Raw genomic sequence first — 18,968 nt, forward strand, 5'->3', positions numbered from 1 at the left:
CGCTAACCGTCGGTCCGTCGGCAGTGCGGCCGAGTCGCTTGTCTTAAGCTTGTACGGCGAGAGCTTATGACATGAATGTCGTACTATAACAATATGATAGTTTGAAGTATTTGAAGTGCAAAAAGCACTGAATTTGCTATAATCTTATTAATTGCGTTTTCTTCTAGCAATTCTAATTACTTCTTGCATTTGCACTCACTTCACTAATACTCTAACTATACTAATTCTTTAACTACACCAACACTCTAACTACACCAACACTTTGGTAACACCAGCTCTCTGAATGATCTGACTTTTAGTATGGCAAAATTAATGCTAAAAGATGAGAATTTTTAGAGTGTAAAAGTTTGGTTTGAGTGGAATAGAAATTAGAGTTGCTTAAACCTTATCAAGGACGCTCGTGAGTAAAATAATTGGTGGGGAGGCTCGGGTCAAGGTATGGATACACTTAATTTTTGAAACCCGAATACCCGAGTATTTTCAAATAGGTACGGTGAGAACTTAGGATATAAAGGGCATATGAATAATAATGTGAAAGTCTTAAATAGTAAATGCAAAAGAAGCTTTGATTTGCTAGGAAATCTAAGTTCTATACTAATTATTTGCATTTTCTCTTAACTCCTTTAGCTAGCTCTAATACTTGCACTCAATGTTCTACTAAGCACTCGGTACTCTCTAAATACACCGGATTTTGGATTACACTAAAGCACATGCGTAGAAGTGATGTAAAAGGATGATAATTTTGATAGCGCAAAAAGTTGTTGATTTAAAGGGAACAAAAAATGGAGTTATCTCAGCTTTATTAAAAGTGCCCGTGAGTAGAGTAAGAAGTGGGAGTGCTTGGGTAGAGTTGTGGATACTTTATTTCTTGAAAATCGATACTTGAACGCTCCTTTATTAGGCTAGGGCAACTCTGCAGCCCTTGAAAATAAGATCCTGCTCTTTTACACTTCTCTCCCGTTTCCTTCTCCATCGGTTCTGCTATAGTGCCAAAAGCAAGTACATTTAAGAGAGCAGGTGTTTTCAAAGAGAGAAAGCTAGAGCATTCAGAGAGTTGGTGTATTTAGCGTATTGAGTGCTGGTGCAAGAGCTTCTAGAAGGTGCAGGTGGTAGTTTCATAGCAAATTCAGGTGTTTTTGACACTTCACATACTTCATGTTTATCACGCTATCATGCGTGCGACTTTTTCCCCGTACTCGATGGAAAGTTGAACCTCGCTGACGGTAGACAGACTTCAGTCATTTATTTACATCTGTCTGACGTTCTCAGAAGGTGGCATAAAACTCACAATAAGAAGTAATTACAAATATCTAGATGACTCCAGGGTACCTGTTAGTCATGTAGGAATCATCACTTTATCACATGTATTGGAAAGCTCATCTCGCTTCGAATGAACTATTTATTTTCTATGTCAACAGAATGCACCAATGGCCGCACCTCAATTTTTGAAGGGATGACAAAATATGAATGCCCTCTCCAAATTCTGAGATGTATCCTGCGGACCCGACTGCGCACGTGTCATTTCTTCTGTCCCTCCGTCCTAGCTTTAGCTGCCAATAGCACAAGTATCTCGATGTCTGCTCCCCATCATCGGATCTCCCGCGACACCCAGCCTCATAGTAGCATTCCAATTAACAAGCTCTCTCAGGTTGCTAAGTTGTCCAAGCATGTGAAGATTCGATATCGGTTTCCATCCGAAGGTCATGGAAGCGAGGATGGTGGTACGACTAAACTATCAGAGCGTGATTGAAGATATACGTTCATCTCGTCAGTCGCTGGCTTCCACCGCAGGGTGTCAGGTAGCATGACGTCTGTGATGAATTTTTCATACTTCATCCGTAGATTTTCCGTAAAATCATCCCATTCTTCGGAAGAGTGGGATTTATGATTATTATTGAGATAAATGGCGGATTGGACGGAGAAGCGCTTCCTAACTTGTAATTGTCGACCCGGCTGAAGATAATCCATCAAATACTCAGATCGAAAAATGTCGGAAAGGGAGTCTTCTTCCATTTCAAGTTGCACACAGAACGTCTCGAGAACGAGTCGGTCGCCGATGAAGTCACAGAGCTCTTTGAAGTTAACAAGAGCGGCGGTCATGACCAGGCCTTGTGTCTCCGCCTCGAGATCGACTTTGACGGTAATGTCTTTGATTCCAGCGTGAATCGACGATCGATCATGAAGGAGTTGCAGAACAGAGTATGGTCCGCGCATTGTAGGCAGAGAGGCGTCGATAGCAATTCGAGTCCAGAATACATGTCCCAACTCATGTCTGAATTTGTTGGATACGTTTGAAAGCTTTCGTAACCACTCGAGATACCAAGAGTCCGTACGCTCCTCCTTCAAGCTTCCCCCCTGCCACGTAGGGAATAACCCGATTTGATAAGAAGTTGACCGGGAAGGATGAACAGCATATTTGTGGCGGTGGACGATTAACTGTTGCTCATACTCTTCGATTGTTGTTTCTGGCTTGGTAGAGGAGTTGGGGTCATCTAACTCGACGGCGGACGCTTTTCTCTCCATACCTATGAAGTGTTCGTAACCATGCTCATAGCGATCGGCATGCGATTTCTCTGGTTGTTCTACGTAAAGTCTGATGTAACTCGTCTTGTCATTCTCATCATATTCGTACAGTGGGCCGAGAAGCAAACGATAGATCATATCGCGTACAAGCAGAGGCAGACTGAAGAAAGGGAACGGTCCATCTCTAATATAATTTTCAGTAAGCCGAGCTTCAAGCTGTCTAGATAACAAGATTCTTACCTCTTGAAGCCATCAAGTTCAGGTACAACAACTCCATTGCTGCCCTTCTCCCAGAATTCTTGGTCTTGTACAGTTCCTGTCCAATCACACACCCTTCGTCGAAGTGCCCATCGCCCAAAGCAGAAGTCACCGTACCCATTGTTGTAAGGAATCCTTGCCGGCATAAGTTGCTCAGAGGAGGATTTCTCGTCGTCCAATTTGTCTCGTTCGACTTCAGTCTGTCCATTCGCCTCGCTTTCAGGCGGTGGATTATTGGTATTGGTATTCATTGTCTGAAGATTGGGTTCCTGTCCAGTATCTGCGCATATTGTTAGCAAGTGGATTTCAAGGATACTTTGTCCCGATCATGAAAATAATTGACTTGTGCAGACAATCTAGTGATGGATTCTTTTACCTTTAGGAGACTTGATCGAAGCCATGCTGTAGATCTTGTTTTGTGTATTTCGAGGAAGTTTATGGGATGTTTTCGAAGGGAGGATAGTTGAGTTTGCGGTAAATAGGTTGTTCAAATCCAAGTCGGAGTTGAGCTAAAGTGCGCAAATTAGCCGCCTTTCCCGATTGGGCTCACGCTGGGGAAACTCTTATCGTCTTTCATATCACCATACGTCATTTTGGTTAGAAGTCATCTGGAAGCTAAGTGATGATGGTGTGGCCTGCCGTCATGCCTAGTATGCTTTGGTTTACCCAGATCTTGCTACCCTGTCAAAGGAAACATGACAGACGACTTAAGTTGCATCATCTTCCAATAACCTTCTAGGGTGCATTGCTGTGATGATAGCTTAAAGTGAGCAGACTCGGAAAGTGAAGTGTCCGGGTACGAAGGTTGGTGCAATGCAGTGCTTCTGAGGTTATGGAGATCGGCGTATGAGTTTGACTCCTCGGGTTCAGAACCATGACCAGCTTCAAGGTAGGCCTGCATCTCGAGTATTTGGCATAATCATCTACCTTATGCGTGGAAGATGTTTAATACTCCTGTTGTTGAGTTGTTGCAACCACTCATCAGACCCACAGATTTTATGCTTCAAGGGATCCAGTATGTGGCAGCTCCTGCCAAAACTAGCAAATAACCTGGATGTTGAGTGACCAGTTGTTCCAACTGTGTATCCTTCTCATAAGTATTAGCATATCCTTGGAATCTGTAAGTGTAAGACTTCCCGCCAATAGCTCGCATTACAATACAGGGCCCATAAATCCTTTCCTTGTTCATGAAGGGTTCGGCAAGCAAGCTGCACTACAGGAAATTAGCTTTTGCTGTTTCGTAAGAATAGAGAAACGAATCGCCGCAATATTCTCTTCTATATGCAAAGTTCAATTGTCGCTTCGAACACTGCGCAAGGTTAAAGTCGCGATCCCGGGTTACACAGTTATGCGACCAAAATCAAAAGCCGAAGTCCTCTGACCACGTCAGACATTCGAAGGTTACAGAAGCAATCTTTGCTTCGACATGCTACTTAAACTTGACTAGGACATCTGCTAGTGTGTCAGACTTCTAGATTGAAGTGCCTCCATTCCGTCTCTTGCCCCTGAATCGTCGCTTGCATGCTGAGTAAGCATCGCTTATAATAGGAGAAATCATTCAGTGGCAACATCACTTTGTTGACGTCATAAGTAATTCTGCAAGGTGTAAATACAATTTCATATCATGAATCTTTACTTCATCTTCAGTATATACAAGAAACGAACGACATTAGCTCTTTCCTACATGAATTCGTTGCCGTTACCCCGCTAAGCCTTGACTGGATCATTACTAGGATAATACTCTCTTGCCGCGAACTGCAACTCCGCTGCCCCAACATCAAAGACTGTAACGACGTTCTTCTGGAACGTATCTCCTAGAATGTATACATCTTCCGCGGCATCACTTCCTCCATCATCAATACCTGTAATGCAAACATCGTCTCCGGCCTCGTCTGTTCCAGCAAGCAGAATCATGTCAAGCGGATTGGTGTAGAACGTCGTCCCGTTAATCACTATTCCCAAGCTTGGAGGTGTGGCGGAACAGTCCACAATGTAAGCACCTTCATCTTCGTCATAGATTGCAGGCGGGACAAAAGCGTCATTGACTGCATCAGCGATTCTGGTTGGGAAGTAGTTCAGCGTGGTGCCGGAATCAACGATATACTGTGTGGCACCGCTTGATCCTCGCTCAGTTCTTCCGTCGATTGTTATGCCGTCGATATTGATGGTGTAGAAGTCGTATGTTTCAAGGTAGCCTTCAATGTTGGTAATCAAGATTGGTGTGCTTGTGAAATCCCCGCTGATGTTGACAGGAGGCAGACCTCCGAGAGCAAGATATCCAGAGTCTCCCGAGATGTCGCGGAGAATAGCGAGACTGAACAAGGGAGAGACGAGACCGTCTGTGTACATGGTCTTGAAGATTGGACTGTACTGAATTTGTTCGCCGGTTGCGGAGTTGTCAAGCGTGGGGTCTGTGCCGGCGTATGCGCTTGTGCTGTTGAAAATTAGTACGGCCTAGATGACACCGAGAAACTTGCTTACAGTGCAGGGTACGCCAAGCCAATGAGACCAGACGTTGTATTATCACCTTCCCATGCTGCATAGTTGACAAGAGCAACGGTTTGGTTGACTGTAATGCCCGCCAGAGTCACTGTCTCATATCCAACAACACCAGTCAAGAATTCTCCATCGCCGTAAGTGATATTGAAGTTTTCGTCTGGAATCTGTTGGAATGAGTCCGTGACATTGTAGACTGGCCCAAAATCGCAGTATGCCTCCGTCTCTGGTGCACTGGTCTCTACATCAACGCACTCAAACCCACTTTCGACTACCCAAGTGTCGCTGGATCCAGTGTCGACAATCGATTCAAACGTTTCGGTACCAAAGGTAATATTGGTGGCAAATTCTTCTCCGATGAAGAGCGATTCGAGTATTGAGGTATGATTTGATACTGTGATCTTGCTTGCTCGAGACATGCCCAGAAGGAATGCAGCACTTCTCGCATTGTAACCTTTGGCAGAAGTCTTCCGGCTGAGCTCAAGTACATGTGATGAGACAGTGAGCTCACTAGCTTCAGATGAAGCAGTTGCAGCCGAGATCGAATAGGAGCCTGCGGCTACGGAGGATCCCAGAAGTGAAGCTCCCACGAGCAAAATTGAAAGGGCAGACATGACGGTCTTGATTCAAACTCTCAGACAAGTTACGTATGTAAAGAAGCCTGACGGGCAGCAAACAGAATACAAAATTGAGAATGGCTTGACAGCCTGCAGGATATATGCTCATCCTCACCACTCCACTCTTGCACGAAAACAAAAAACTCAATTGCGCAACTCCGATAAGATAGCTGCATTGATCATCGAAACTCGCATCTTCTTTCATCCAGTTGCCTCTTCAAGCCACAATTGCCGAGTAGAAAGCTTGTTCATGATAGAGAATGCGGGGACAACGCGCACTCTACAGGGATCGGTACCGGCATCCATGTTGACTAACATCGGTTCCTGCATGAATAGATAAGAAACAGCGGCAACAATATCCGCCTCATTGGATACTGAAATCGTACGCATCATCTCACATGTACGACACCTTCCATTTGCGACAACGATTGACCGATGATGACCTTTGCTTTGGCCGTCGGTGCCGGAGAGAAACTCCATATGGGATTAATGGAGCGGCCACGTGAAACTCATGCGTCCCTCCTGAATGGAAATTATTTGCTCCGTTGAATGAGCGAGGCGAGGTCCATGTGGTATTGTGGAGATATACAAAAGGGAATGCGGGGGAACCTGCTCCTAACTTCAGGATGGAGGTTCAGCGAGGGCTTTGCCAGCCCCGATGACGTAGATCACAGGTGTGGCAAAACATATCTGATCATAGGGAAGATAAAGCATCACCATGAATACTTGGAAAGAGCGCAAGCGAGCTTTGAAAATGAACACTTCTGTTTACATAAATGTGGATGAAGAAGACTTCGAGCTGATGAGGTTGAAATTTTGCAGACTAACTGTTTTCAGCCTAAACCAGAGTCACGTGGATGCCAAGCTTTTGTGCCCCTTCAGACAGCTTCAACCATTGACATTCTTTCCCTTCAATCAATAATTTCCTGCTTCTACAATGCAATCTTGACCTGAGATATTTGCCACTCCTGGTGCTATATTTTCCTATTCGAATATAAGCTCAGTGTACTCAAACCTCGGCCTCCAGCCCCAGAGACAATTGCTCTCCTCGAGTCTTGGGCGAAATACGCTGCAAGAGGAACAAATATTCTCGTCAACTTTGCGTCAGAAACTTCATAAGCACCAGCAAAAAGCCTCCCAAAGGTATACTTTTCCGCCCATTCAAATCCATATTGAGCCGCGTCAGTACTGTCGAAGGCTACGAGGGTGTCTCGCAAATTCAAATGTTTGCAAATGCTGAGACGGCCAAGCTACAAGTCGACGTCTTCGTTCCACACTGCACCACTTGATGCTGTCACGCTAGAATAATTTCGAAGATTCTGCTCCGTGAGCGTTCTTGGTCCGATACTTCTGATCCAAGCACCCAAGCCATACTTGCCAAGCGGTTGATCTGGCCGGATTGTGAAGTTGACCAGCGTGGGTAATTCGATTAGACTTCAACGTTCCACCTTGTATGGAAGCGTCAAGATGCTTCGAAGTCCATGGCCAGTACACGGGTACAAGAGTTGTTAGAGAGTGGGGCTCTATCATGACAGAGGTGTTCACCAATGCTAAAGATGACAGAGGAGGGATAGCATTGTTTTACTCATTCACCCCACTGTCGTCCGTCGAGAATGGAACACAGGAGAGGCGAGATTGAGTCATATATGGCTGATCAGTTGAGGATTCTGGGCAGGTTGGAGGCATGATTTCAATAGTTTGTAGTCCAAACTCGACCTGGATGATCGGAAGCCTTGTTGGCGCTAGTGAGGGAGTGATGTACGAACAATTGCCCCGTGCCCAAGTAGAAAAAGCGTCTAAGCATAGCAAACCTTCCAGAGCGGAATGTCCAGCGAGTAAGGTGAGAGAAGTTGCCTTTCACGTTGTGACGACACATCTCTCCAAGTGCATCGACAAGCCTCGTACATTGAGCTAGTGGATGGATGAAAAGTTGTAATTGATCAGCTCTGGGAAATCTGTTTCAGTTGTGACACCTCAAGTTCTTGGCTTATGCTGTAAGACGAATAGAATTGCTTTTAGCCATTAGGATCAATCTTTCCCGAATGCCCGTACCCGTCATTCTTGGGCTTCTTTCCCTTCCTTACCACAGTGCATGCCAATTATAATTGAGTAGTTAGCATGCAAGTCCCACATGATGTGGTCCAGCTTGCTCGAGCCCCATAGCTTGGAGTATTCACTCCTTAACTGAGACAATAGCTGAGAGATCGCACTGCAGATGCAATGTAGATCTGGTATGACAATCTTTTGTGATTTGTCGAGGGGCGCCACGGGACGGGCCGGAACAACAACAGAGAACCCCGCGTTGCGCAACCACCCCTCACTTTAGGGTCCACGAATAATTTCTGTCATTTTATTCATCTTTATGCTACAAGAGACAATTCATTGAACTACTTTGAGTAGAGTATAGCATTTCCATCATACATCAAGATACTTCCATCTCAACTGCTGAAATAAACGGCAAGATGTGGGGTAAAAGAGTCAAGAAAGCATGAAATCTAGATGTGGCTTGCCGCTGCGGCGTTTAACACTCGATGAGATCGATCATTTGCGACCACCTGCGCGCATATTCTTCGAAGCTTGCATACAGTATGCGCTTCGTTGTATGGCGTTACCCAAGATGTCGAAGTGAGACCATTTAGCTGCAGTGGTCAAGATCTTCGTCTGCCGCTTGATCTGTTGTCCAATGGCTTTTTCGGGAACGGCTAGTCCGCCCAAGACATCCCCAAAGGGCGTTCGCCACATCTACTCATTGCCGAGCCCGCTCTCAAAGTTGGAGGTCGTGTAACTGTGTTATGTCTCTACCTTGCGTCTTCGACCTGCATGTTGGATCTTTCAACCAAGGTCATACATTACCGGATTGTGCATAAGTAAGATTTCCTTGATTTCTTGAGACATCTCAATAAAGAGTTTGCCAAGGAGTATATGGACACTCTTTTCGAAGTAAATCGAAGCGCCCCATTGAACAGTTACGGTGTAAATATTTGAAGTTTAACGAAACACTGCCTTTTTTGTGACTAAGGCGAGGCCCTTTACTTTTTCCACGAGAGAACTTGAGAAAAGCATGACGTTTGTGAAGTAATGCATGTGGTGAGTGTATAAAATGCAATGCATCGCCGAACAAGCCTTGCATGATTGCAGTGGAGCCTATCAGGCACTTTGTTCGTTTGAGAGATTCAATAAAGCTGGCCTGTATGACCACAGGCTCTAATACTCAGCATCCAAAGAATCTCATCTCACTTGATCCTACCTGAAAAAACCCACAAGATGCGTCACACAGCTATCTTGCCTCTCCTCTTGAGTTCTCTCATCTTGACAACCAATGCCAAATTTGGCAAGAGAGTTACATGTTTTGATAACAATGCTACTCCTAAGCTGACTCTCCCCTGGGGTACCTATGAGGGGAAGCCGTATGGAGCAGATGGAGAGGTCAGTGAAGATCCATAGAGACTCTTTTCCTACGTATTTTTCCCTCAAATTGCTTTCACTGACACCTTCATATGTCTAGACTGTTCTTTTCAACAACGTCCGCTTCGCAAAGCCGCCCGTTGGTAACCTCCGCTTCGCCGCACCCGAATATCCTGATGCCATACCAGACAGCAGCAAGATCCAAGATAGCAGCTGGGGTCCAAACTGTATTCAGGCAGCTCCTTCAAAGTCCAAACACATTTTCGAAGACTTCCCTGAACCTCCTTCAAACGAGACCCAATCCGAAGACTGTCTTTTCCTAGATGTCTACGTCCCCGCATGGGTTCTTGATCCTGAGGCCGGCGAGAAGATCCCAGTCGTTGTCTGGATCTTCGGTGGCGCCTACATTTTTGGCGGGAAGAACACTACGTTTGATGTAGAAGATGGTCCACCGTACAACGCATATGATGGAGCAGGCGTTCGTCAATACACGGACAATGGTGTCATTGTAACCATCCCCTTTTTTTCATTCCTTCTCTTGGCTTCTTTTCATATATGTCATCTTTGGGCTCCCGACCGAGTTCCATCTTACATCATTTGATGAAAGCAATTACTAACTTCCTACAGTGGGTGACCGGTAACTACCGACTAGGAGCCTATGGATTCCTGGCTGGTGAGTACATGGAGGAAAATGCTCAACCGAACGCTGGTCTGCACGATCAACGACTACTCCTCGACTGGGTCCAGAAATATATCGGTCAGATCGGCGGTGATAAGAATGCGGTCAATGTGTGGGGACTCTCTGCTGGTGCAGGCTCAATTCTCCACCACCTGACCGCGTATGGAGGGACCAAAAATGAAGCACCTCTCTTCGAAAGGGCTGCTTTATGGAGTACGGCATTCCAGTGGTCGTACGATCGGAGAGGAACTTTGCAGGAAACGTTTGACTCTTTTGCGGATGCTGCCGGGTGCTCGGATTCCGATAATACTCTCCAATGCCTGAGAGATGCGGAAAACAAGACGTTGGCGACGGCTAATCAGCACATTGTCAGCGACCGTTTGGTCCAGGGAATGTTTCCATTCGGACCGGCTGTCGATGGCGATCTGGTGCCAGACCTCCCAGCTAACCTTTTGAAACAAGGTGTGCAAATCTTTCGTTCTGTTCCCTCGACGCTCTTTCCACCCTATGTCTATGTGATACTGATGTCAACACCAGGAAAACATATCAGCATCAGCTCCATGATGCTGGCTCACGATTTCAACGAAGCTCAAATGTTCTTAGCCGACTGGGTCCAAACAGAACAGCAATTCTCGGAATTCGTGGGGTACGCCTTCCCAGGTAATGCGCTTGCCATAGTGAGGAAACTCATCGAACTGCAATACCCATCCTCTGCATATGATGACCAGCAGGCACGCACGAGAGTATTGTTGCGAGACTCGACATTTGTTTGCAACAATTATCAGCTCTATGGTGCTTACAAAGGTTCATCACAAATCTATTCTTCACGGTACGAAGTCCCACCTGCTCTTCACGGATCTGAGTTGTTGCTCCTGGTTTGGAATCGCGAGGCCAATATTGCCGATCTCCTGAAAGGCATAGCTTCGAACCTCCCGAAGTACCTCATCGATCTCTTAGGTGCAATTCTGGTCCCCATTGCCAACAAATACCAAACGTACTTTGCGGGACATGCTTTGGCCGGTGATCCTAACTACCTCCTTGGCGGTCGTTTCGTAAATTGGGAGGTGACTTCTGACGATGAAGAAGGATTGAAAGATGTGATGAGGATTGGGCTACAGTTCATTAACCCTACGTTCTTTCGTTTGGGAGCGGATACTCAAGTCTCGAAGGGCAACTGCGAGTTTTGGAACACAATGGCGCAGTTGGTTGCTGATGCGGTGAAGACAGATAGTGTGAGGGGAGAAGAGGGGTCGGTGGCTTTCAAAACGCAGAATTCCGAGCGCCTGAAAGTTGCAGTTCAAGTTGAATTGTAAGCACACGATAAACGGATGTTGGGACAAGCGAGATTGACGCAGATGGGGATGGGGGAATGACTTAAGGATGATAAAAAGGAAGCTGTCAAGGTTCATAGTATTAGTCTTGTATTGCGATGTCGAGAAAGGGCTATTCTTTGTCATCCTAGTGAGCACGCATTATTATATGAAAATCACTCTTCTATTGTGCCATGGGATTTGCGTTGGCATATGCACGGTCCTCTAGCTATCCACTTGTGTCTTCTTGAGGGTACGCTACCTCAGCGAAGGCAGCGTAACTACAAGGAGTCCATTTCAGCTTCTTGTGTGCGTAGCCGTCATCCTAGTTTGAAGGTTGGGACGAAAGTCGAAGAAGAACGCTAAAAGTGTACCTTGATAACTTTGAATACGCATTCTCTTGCCACTTCTATTTGGTGGTGTTGGGGAACACCAAATACCAAAATACTTGACATATTATGTCGAGTGTAAAAAGTTCTAAGCCTACACCCCGGGACCTAAAAAAATGAGGGGCCTAGAGTTGAACTATTTGACCGAAGCCGTAAGAACCTTCAGACGCTAAAGAATGCAAAAACCTAATTAGACAAAACTAAGACAAATGCAAAACAAAATTACTAAATCCAAAGACAAAGTGGTCACATACACAGTTGTCAACCAAATTTTTTGCGCGCCTTGACTATATATTTTCTTCCAACCCTGCTAGGCCCCAAAGGATACAACCCCAAGCGCCAGCCCATTTTACAAATGACTTGAGCTGTGCAGACTCCTAATTATGACGAAATTCAAGTAAGGCTCAAGGCATGATGCTAGATCTTTTGTTGAACGTAGAAGCAAGTAGAAACGAAAGAAGTGGAGCAGAGGGAATGTCAAAAGAAAAAGACAAGGGGCGTGCATCTTGAGGACGGCTTTCCCTCGTAATTAAGTATGTCTTCATGCGATGATGACAGAGTGGTTCAAGAACATGAAAGACTTCAAGTCCTTTGGGAAAATTCAAGGCTTCCAACAGATTTTTATCATTTGAAGTGAATGAGATGTTGTGAATGTCTTGAGGACATCAGAACGCTTATGTAATCTAAGCTGTTGGGCACTTTTCACCTCATCTGTCAATCTACCACCTCTTCTCTCACAATGGCGTGCACCAACGGAAACTCCTTCGAAAGCCTTCAGTTTCGGACGCGCTGCATTTATCACGTAGCTGCTTCAGCCACTGCATCACTGGAGTCAGAAGAAACTCTGATTTCACGCGTTCACAGCCCCAGCCTCACAATGACAACAATACACACGAGCAGCACAGCCAACGACAAATATATTGATGGCCGCATCTCGAATCTCAACGCGGAAATGGCGCGACTATGTACACGACGAACATCTCAACTGACATCTCCGCGAACCTGAGATCACCTTTGCTCTATCTCATACAGCCTTATCGAGCACTCGACCTGCCCCCTCCCACTATCCTCGAATGTACATAATTACATGGCCTTTACGGCAGATAAAAAGGTTGCGGCGAACACGTCGGTGACCAGAGATCTGTCATGAAGTCAAGAGCTCCTGCTGGCGTCGGGCTGCTACAAGCTATAGACAACATGGGCAGACTTGGGGCATAGCTACATGAACACATCCCAGGTCATATAACATATACACCGACCTGCGATTACCTCTAATATGCCAGATCGCGGCGTATGGAACAAGGATGCCAGCGTGCTACCGCGGCTCGACGGGCGGGTAGGTGGGTGGATGATCCTAAGAAACTCAGCAACCACATCTTAATCGTTATGTTGTTCCTACCTCCTCGACCACCGGGCGACCCATTCCCTCTTTCCGTCTCTTGGCCAAGGTAGCTGATGCTCCAGAAGGGCACTATCTATGGTACCCCGATAGAAGCAAGCGTCCGGATCCTGGTGTCTTTCTAAGGGACAAGGCTCCCGCAACGTGTCTCGGGCCAGGACAAAATGATCGCGACCATTTGGTAATAACAGTAGTACAAAAAAGAAAAGCAAACATATACCATTCGAGGTATACTTCAGCAACCGCTGCTGGAACGAACATCCAAGGAGTAACGCCGGTTCTTCATGGTATCAAAAGGTGGACTGGTTCCATGTTTGTCGGTTGATGCTGTAGCTGTGATCTAGATTGAGGGTATTACAAAATGCGCTTACGGGGTGGAGAATGGTCCCGATGGTTTAGACTCCCTTCATGGCCAAGCGGGTACACATGCTTCTTGCTGGATTCTGATCATATCCACCCTGTGGATGTATCTGGAGTTCTGTTTGTTCCTCCTAGGGCGGCTCAATGGCTTGGCTGCCAGAGCGGAAATTATATACCGGGGAATGCAAGTGGTTTTCTTGAAACGTATGATCTATCCTCATGTGGTGGACAAGGGACATCAACAAAGATACGAGGATAGGTTCTGCAGCGTTGGTGATAGCGGAGGCATCCACATTGGCTTGCTGCGAAGCAGGTAGTAGCAACATCGCTACCCCAGCAATGGAGTGTCTGATTCCGCACCTATTGACGGAAGGCTGCTTGCAGCTGGACTCAAGGAAGGTGAGTTGAAACGATCGTCCGAGTTTTGAAAGTGGCCACCGTGTACGTCAACGTTCAAGTTATGTGGATATGGTGTGTCCGATGAGGTTTGGGAAAGTCCACCGGTCATAAGGCCTTGTCGGCCCATGCGCACTGCTCTTCGCCAGGCAACTGCCATAGCTTCAGAGTGTTGAGGCAACTCGATATCACTCCCTTGGGTACTAAGATCATCAGGAAGTCCTGGGACGGAATTGCGATCCATTCCTCTGAGCCATTCTTCCAGCTCCATTGGATCATTCCCAGGACGATTCACATTGGGTTGGATACGGACATCATCCAATGGTATCCTGTGGACGGGATGATGACGGCCTTGTTCCATGGCATCTTCCGGGTCGAGTGGCTGGGCGAAGAGCTCACGAAGCCTGGGAAGAAAGTATACCGTCAAGAGGACGAAGAGCCAAACGATCATGGGAAGCCACGGCACCAAGTCCATAAGTGGAGTGCGAGCCGAAGAATATGCTGCAAATCCCAAGAAAGTAGCAAATGCCAATGTGAATGGCCCGTAGCTGGGTCTCGTCAGCGATTCACTTCTCTTTCTGCGTTTGACTTTGATTTACGTCTTCATTTCCTCTGGGTATTGTGCCACAAATACCCCAGTGGAAAGAAAAAAGACCAGCACAGAGCTTTCACTATCAGCAAGCTACCTCGTTTGAGTAGATTAGATGCTCACATCAACCATAGTTTCCGGTATTCGAAAAGAATCGGAGATGCTATCGATGTTGGCGACATACATCCTAGGGGTATCACAATCCTGATCATCCTTTGGAAGTTTCTGTTCATGGAGACCCTAGTGAGCGAAAAGCTTTCCATTGTTTCCCTTGGATAATACTGTCTGTTCATGATCCCAGAAAGTCACTGCAATATTCACTGAATGGTCATTCAGATCTTGGGGAACGAGTTGTTCGACAGCGTCGTTAGGTTGAAAGCAAAGGTTTAGATGATTGAACGAAAGGTCGAATAGAAGTTGCATTGGGTTCCGGATGGGTCTGGGGAGAATGGCCTTAATGCTTTTCAATCGATGCCCGAACACGATTGACTTTAAGAGGCTCAGTGAACTCAACGGATCTCGGACTCTCTTAATCCCTTGGGTTAGGTATCTATGCATAATGTGGGCATTCCTGGAGGCTCACTCCCCAAGATACTCACCCACGAACCCTGAGCAGTTTCATTGGTCGGAGTGGTCAAGATTGTGGAATATTAGGATTCGAGGCTTCAGAATGCCCTAAACGCCCTGGCTCATATCCCACCAAAATCCAATGGCTTTCTCTATGTTTCTAGAATTTCTCGTATCTTTGCGAACAACATGTTTGCCTTGGTTCGCAAATTCAGCCTCGCTGACTGTGCCCCGGTATCCTTGATCCTGATTGGCCGAATTCGGTGAAGGACCTTGCTCACCAACATCCTAAGTCATTGGGCATCAGCCTTGCAGAATGCCTTCGATACGTTGAGGCCCGACCAGTCTGCCTGGGCCAAATCCGATGATGAGAATAAGCCCATCCATCGCGAGGAATGCATCTTCTACTTTGGCTCACCGAGAATTATGAAACCGGCCACCTGCGCTTGACCTGGTTACAACAAACCCCGCTATAGCCGATCATTGCGCCCAGCTGATGTGCACTGTAGCCTCCTCGAGGCAATGTCTCCCGATGACTGGGCTATGATGGAATGGATAAGGAGACTGTGACTGCAAGCTGCAGCTTCTTTATATCAAGAGATCCTCAGCCTCGGATTTTTCGCTGAAGCCTCAAGTGGGTATTAAAGATTGAGCTCTTGCGGTGTTGAGCAGTCGTGCCAAAGTCACCATGGGAAGCGTTTTCTACCTTACAGTTGAACCATCAAGTCGTACTACCAAATTCTCACGCCGTCTTCACGGCTCATCTGCAGAATCATATTCGTCAGATCTCGTTGTCGAGTTGCGACGCAATCGTTGTCCACATGGCGGCATTGCTACCTGCTGGGAGCTTCTCTTCGCATTCTACTGCTCTCTCATCTGCTCAGCCTACACACTTCGTTATGAGGATAGGGTTTGTCTTGGATTAGACATTATGGCGTCTGCAACTGACAAGCATATTAGAATACCATTCTTCCCGACTCAGTACCTCAAGTGCAACTGCCAGATCCAGGCGATGGGTTATCAAGCCTCATACTCGACCCACCACCCACTCTAATGCTAGGAGCATGTCTTCTCCTCGGCTGCTCGGTATCTTCGTTCATATACCGCCGACAAGAAGAAGACAGATACCAAAAACTCATATTCAGCGTGACACTCACAGCAGCGACGCTTTTCGGCATGGCGCAGAAAGTCAACGCCAATCTGATCATGCTTGGGTTGATCCCATGGGGCCTATGTCTCGCCATGATCTTTAGCGTTGCTACACACTGGCTTGTCAAGCGATGCAGTAAGCGGGGTGCTTACTCCAGAGTCGGATGCTGCGAGAGTGGCGAGAAAGGCATGCATGCACCTCTGTGAGCGGCCTGCATGTCGAGCATGCAACAAATCAACCACTCCTGGCAAATCTTCCTCCTCGGATAGCCTTCTGAGTAGACGACTGGGCCAGGCTTCTCTTCAAAGGGTCCTCTTCTCTCGCAGCACAGGGGGGCTCATACGTTATATGCGGTTAATGTCTTGTTTCAAATGTCGCGGGAGCCGCCTCGCTCTGTAGCTTCGATGTCGAGGCTCAATCACGTTCCTGCGCTTACCAGCGTCGAGAAATCGAGTTCGTAAGGTAGCCAGATTAGTTAAAAGTGTGTTGTATTGTAGAAGTTTATACTTCGTTGCACTCGTTGAAGGTGGTAACATGAGTGTGCTGATTCTACCTATCATTGCTCCTGTATTCTATAGCTTGAATATCATGTCGAAGCTGTTGAAACTAAATCACCGATTCTGTTACTTTCCGGCAGTTCTTTGAGAACACATGACGATGACTTCTCCTCCACTCAAGAAATATGCGCTACATTTGAATAGATAAGTTTAGAGGTTCGCCCGATCATTTAAAGAAGGAGAATACAACTCAACCCATGCTCTCAAATGTCCTCACAACTTTCCTACCACTATCTTCACTGATCAACCAATCCACAAACTTACGGCAGTGCCATCTCCTTATTCTCAACTTCCTTTAAATCAATGCATGAGCTGGGTCCAGCAATAGGTGGAATGTGGTTAGGCGCTTGGTTGGAATAGAGGGGTGTGGAGACCATGGTCGTGAGCACTTTCAGATATTGAAGCTGATTTTGAGTGTTATGTTTGAGATGCTAGGACGAGGTGGGCGATATCCTAGCTTGAAACAGAGGTCTTGATGTTGGACGTGATCAATACGCTATAATGATGAATGAGTCAGAGGAATATCTCACGCCAATGTAGATCTTCTAGCAGTGCACAATCACGAAGTTGCATTAGTTCAACTCATTGTCGATGTTGAGAGACAGTAGTGGCGTCTCTGAAATACGGGGTAGACCATGTGATGAGCGGTGTCTCGAGATAGTTTTCTATTTGCATTGACTTGGTATCTTGCGTGTATATCGTTCTTGGAAAGTGCCAGGGCAATGATTTCTACAAAAGGTGGGCTTTTCGAGTAATGGTCTTGTGCGCATTTTGCCCATTGGTTTACTGTGCGACATATGGCTTTATCGGGGAGAATAAGGTGGAGATTCACAAAGACAGACCTTTTGTTCACAGTGATGGAAGCAAAGAATTGAAAAGATAGCATGCAGTATCAATTGTTCTAATAGACTTCAATCTTTTGATTGAAAACGTATATGGCCAATGTATATGGCGGGGGGCGAGATATCTAGGTAATCTCGCCAACGTATGATTGATGGGTTGCCCCATTTGCTCAACAAAGGAGCGAGAGGAAGTTTATCGCCCAGAACCCTCCCGTCCCCGGAATCAATCCATTTGAACTGATAGAGGCGACCGCGGAAAGGTAGAGTTCCGTAAACTATAAATTCCTCTCAATAACATACGTGGCCGTCTTGAAACAGACCAACGATGACCTTGCAAATGTTAGTAGCTGACTTGAGCAATATGGCATTTAAGGACTTACGTAATATCTTATAACACAGAACTTGTATCCTATTTCCAATCTGTATTAAGGATATCATGGGTGGAAATTCCGCATATGCCGTTCTAGTAGATCATGACGACTAAATGTCCCAGGACGTCTCGAGCGGCAACCTGCAACCGGGCAGGTCAGCACTTCTCGAGATCCAGCGTCGTGGGTGGGTAAGTGACGTTCAAGATCTTTGGGAGCCTCGAAGCTCCACCTGCAACCAGGAACAGTGCAGGAATGGCGGTGGCGGAATGTTCGGATATGTTGCCTGCTCGGTTGTGAGTATGTGGCTCGCAGAGTGGAGTCGTCGCATACCTAGCTCTTGCTAACGACTTGAATTCTCTTGGACATCGTGGGCACATAAATTTATCATCAGGTAAGGCTAATGGCTCGACAGTATGCATACTTGGCGTTGAACCACTATGCTGTCGAGATATTACCATCAGACCTGGAATTTGATTTGGTATTGGCGCATCCACGATGTCCAAGTTCATAGCGTCTGGGGAGATAGACGACATAGGAGTAGGATCTCTGCTCTCCGTATCCAGTGAAGGACTAGAGTTCACAGAGTCCGATGATTCGGTAATCAAGGCGTTCGACAACCGTGTAGACATGTCATTTGGGGGCACTAAGGTGCCTGCACCTCCGTCTGTTGCGTTTTGGCTTGCATCGGAGACTACGCTGAATTAGTGCCAAGGTTTCCACAGATGATAAGACCGAAAGAAGACAAAGCAGTCCCCAAGAATGTAATATGACGACATCGACATAGATAACGAAAAAGTTTGCTGCTTACCCAATTCAATGCGGTCGCGGTGAAAAGAATTAGTGCTAGCATCGTTACGTTCAACGGCAGCTTCTCCCCAAAAGACATTAACAATGTCCTCGGAAACGTCGTTCAGAGAGGGTGTATTTAATTCATAACGGGGGTTATGAAGGAGGGTAGATCGAGGATCCAAGGTTGGTGGATTGTCCGATGTTAGGTAACAATCGAGACAAAACGAGTTGAGGATTTGGTGACGAGTGCGCAGGTGCGCCGCCCAGTGAA

At 46.4% G+C, this 18,968-nt stretch overlaps 7 protein-coding genes across 7 annotated transcripts; 3 read left to right on the forward strand and 4 right to left on the reverse strand.

The window, feature by feature from the left end:
- Positions 1-1,701: 1,701 nt before the first annotated feature.
- On the reverse strand, positions 1,702-3,373 carry LY89DRAFT_780599 (uncharacterized protein; the record flags this gene model as incomplete). The annotated part of the gene is made up of 4 exons (XM_018222397.1): positions 1,702-2,707; positions 2,764-3,061; positions 3,158-3,290; positions 3,332-3,373. 4 exons carry the CDS (start codon positions 3,371-3,373, stop codon positions 1,702-1,704), a joined length of 1,479 nt encoding a protein of 492 aa, XP_018072901.1.
- A 1,012-nt stretch (positions 3,374-4,385) lies between these two features.
- LY89DRAFT_683495 (acid protease) lies at positions 4,386-6,163 on the reverse strand. Its single transcript, XM_018214714.1, has 2 exons — positions 5,263-6,163; positions 4,386-5,215 (listed from the first exon to the last, which is right to left on the reverse strand). Exons 1-2 carry the CDS (start codon positions 5,889-5,891, stop codon positions 4,489-4,491), a joined length of 1,356 nt encoding a protein of 451 aa, XP_018072902.1. The 5' UTR covers positions 5,892-6,163; the 3' UTR covers positions 4,386-4,488.
- Positions 6,164-7,566: 1,403 nt separating this feature from the next.
- On the forward strand, positions 7,567-7,809 carry LY89DRAFT_582628 (uncharacterized protein; the record flags this gene model as incomplete). Its single annotated transcript, XM_018209174.1, has 1 exon — positions 7,567-7,809. A coding segment is annotated over one exon (243 nt), but the record flags the coding sequence as incomplete, so codon positions are not given.
- A 1,060-nt stretch (positions 7,810-8,869) lies between these two features.
- Positions 8,870-11,488, forward strand: LY89DRAFT_780601 (alpha/beta-hydrolase). Its single transcript, XM_018222398.1, has 4 exons — positions 8,870-9,320; positions 9,400-9,807; positions 9,927-10,440; positions 10,516-11,488. Exons 1-4 carry the CDS (start codon positions 9,159-9,161, stop codon positions 11,289-11,291), a joined length of 1,860 nt encoding a protein of 619 aa, XP_018072904.1. The 5' UTR covers positions 8,870-9,158; the 3' UTR covers positions 11,292-11,488.
- Positions 11,489-13,764: 2,276 nt separating this feature from the next.
- LY89DRAFT_732109 (uncharacterized protein) lies at positions 13,765-14,603 on the reverse strand (the record flags this gene model as incomplete). The annotated part of the gene is made up of 3 exons (XM_018219648.1): positions 13,765-14,380; positions 14,432-14,497; positions 14,545-14,603. 3 exons carry the CDS (start codon positions 14,601-14,603, stop codon positions 13,765-13,767), a joined length of 741 nt encoding a protein of 246 aa, XP_018072905.1.
- A 725-nt stretch (positions 14,604-15,328) lies between these two features.
- Positions 15,329-16,413, forward strand: LY89DRAFT_498857 (uncharacterized protein). The gene is made up of 2 exons (XM_018207947.1): positions 15,329-15,898; positions 15,949-16,413. Exons 1-2 carry the CDS (start codon positions 15,677-15,679, stop codon positions 16,342-16,344), a joined length of 618 nt encoding a protein of 205 aa, XP_018072906.1. The 5' UTR covers positions 15,329-15,676; the 3' UTR covers positions 16,345-16,413.
- Positions 16,414-17,812: 1,399 nt separating this feature from the next.
- Positions 17,813-18,752, reverse strand: LY89DRAFT_499004 (uncharacterized protein). Its single transcript, XM_018207948.1, has 4 exons — positions 18,717-18,752; positions 18,239-18,599; positions 17,918-18,191; positions 17,813-17,867 (listed from the first exon to the last, which is right to left on the reverse strand). The coding sequence occupies exons 2-3, from the start codon at positions 18,535-18,537 to the stop codon at positions 17,972-17,974; spliced, it is 519 nt and encodes a 172-aa protein (XP_018072907.1). The 5' UTR covers positions 18,538-18,599; positions 18,717-18,752; the 3' UTR covers positions 17,813-17,867; positions 17,918-17,971.
- Positions 18,753-18,968: the final 216 nt, after the last annotated feature.

The sequence above is a fragment of the Mollisia scopiformis genome, assembly GCF_001500285.1.
Source record: "Mollisia scopiformis unplaced genomic scaffold LY89scaffold_9, whole genome shotgun sequence".
Classification (NCBI taxonomy): Eukaryota; Fungi; Ascomycota; class Leotiomycetes; order Helotiales; family Mollisiaceae; genus Mollisia; species Mollisia scopiformis.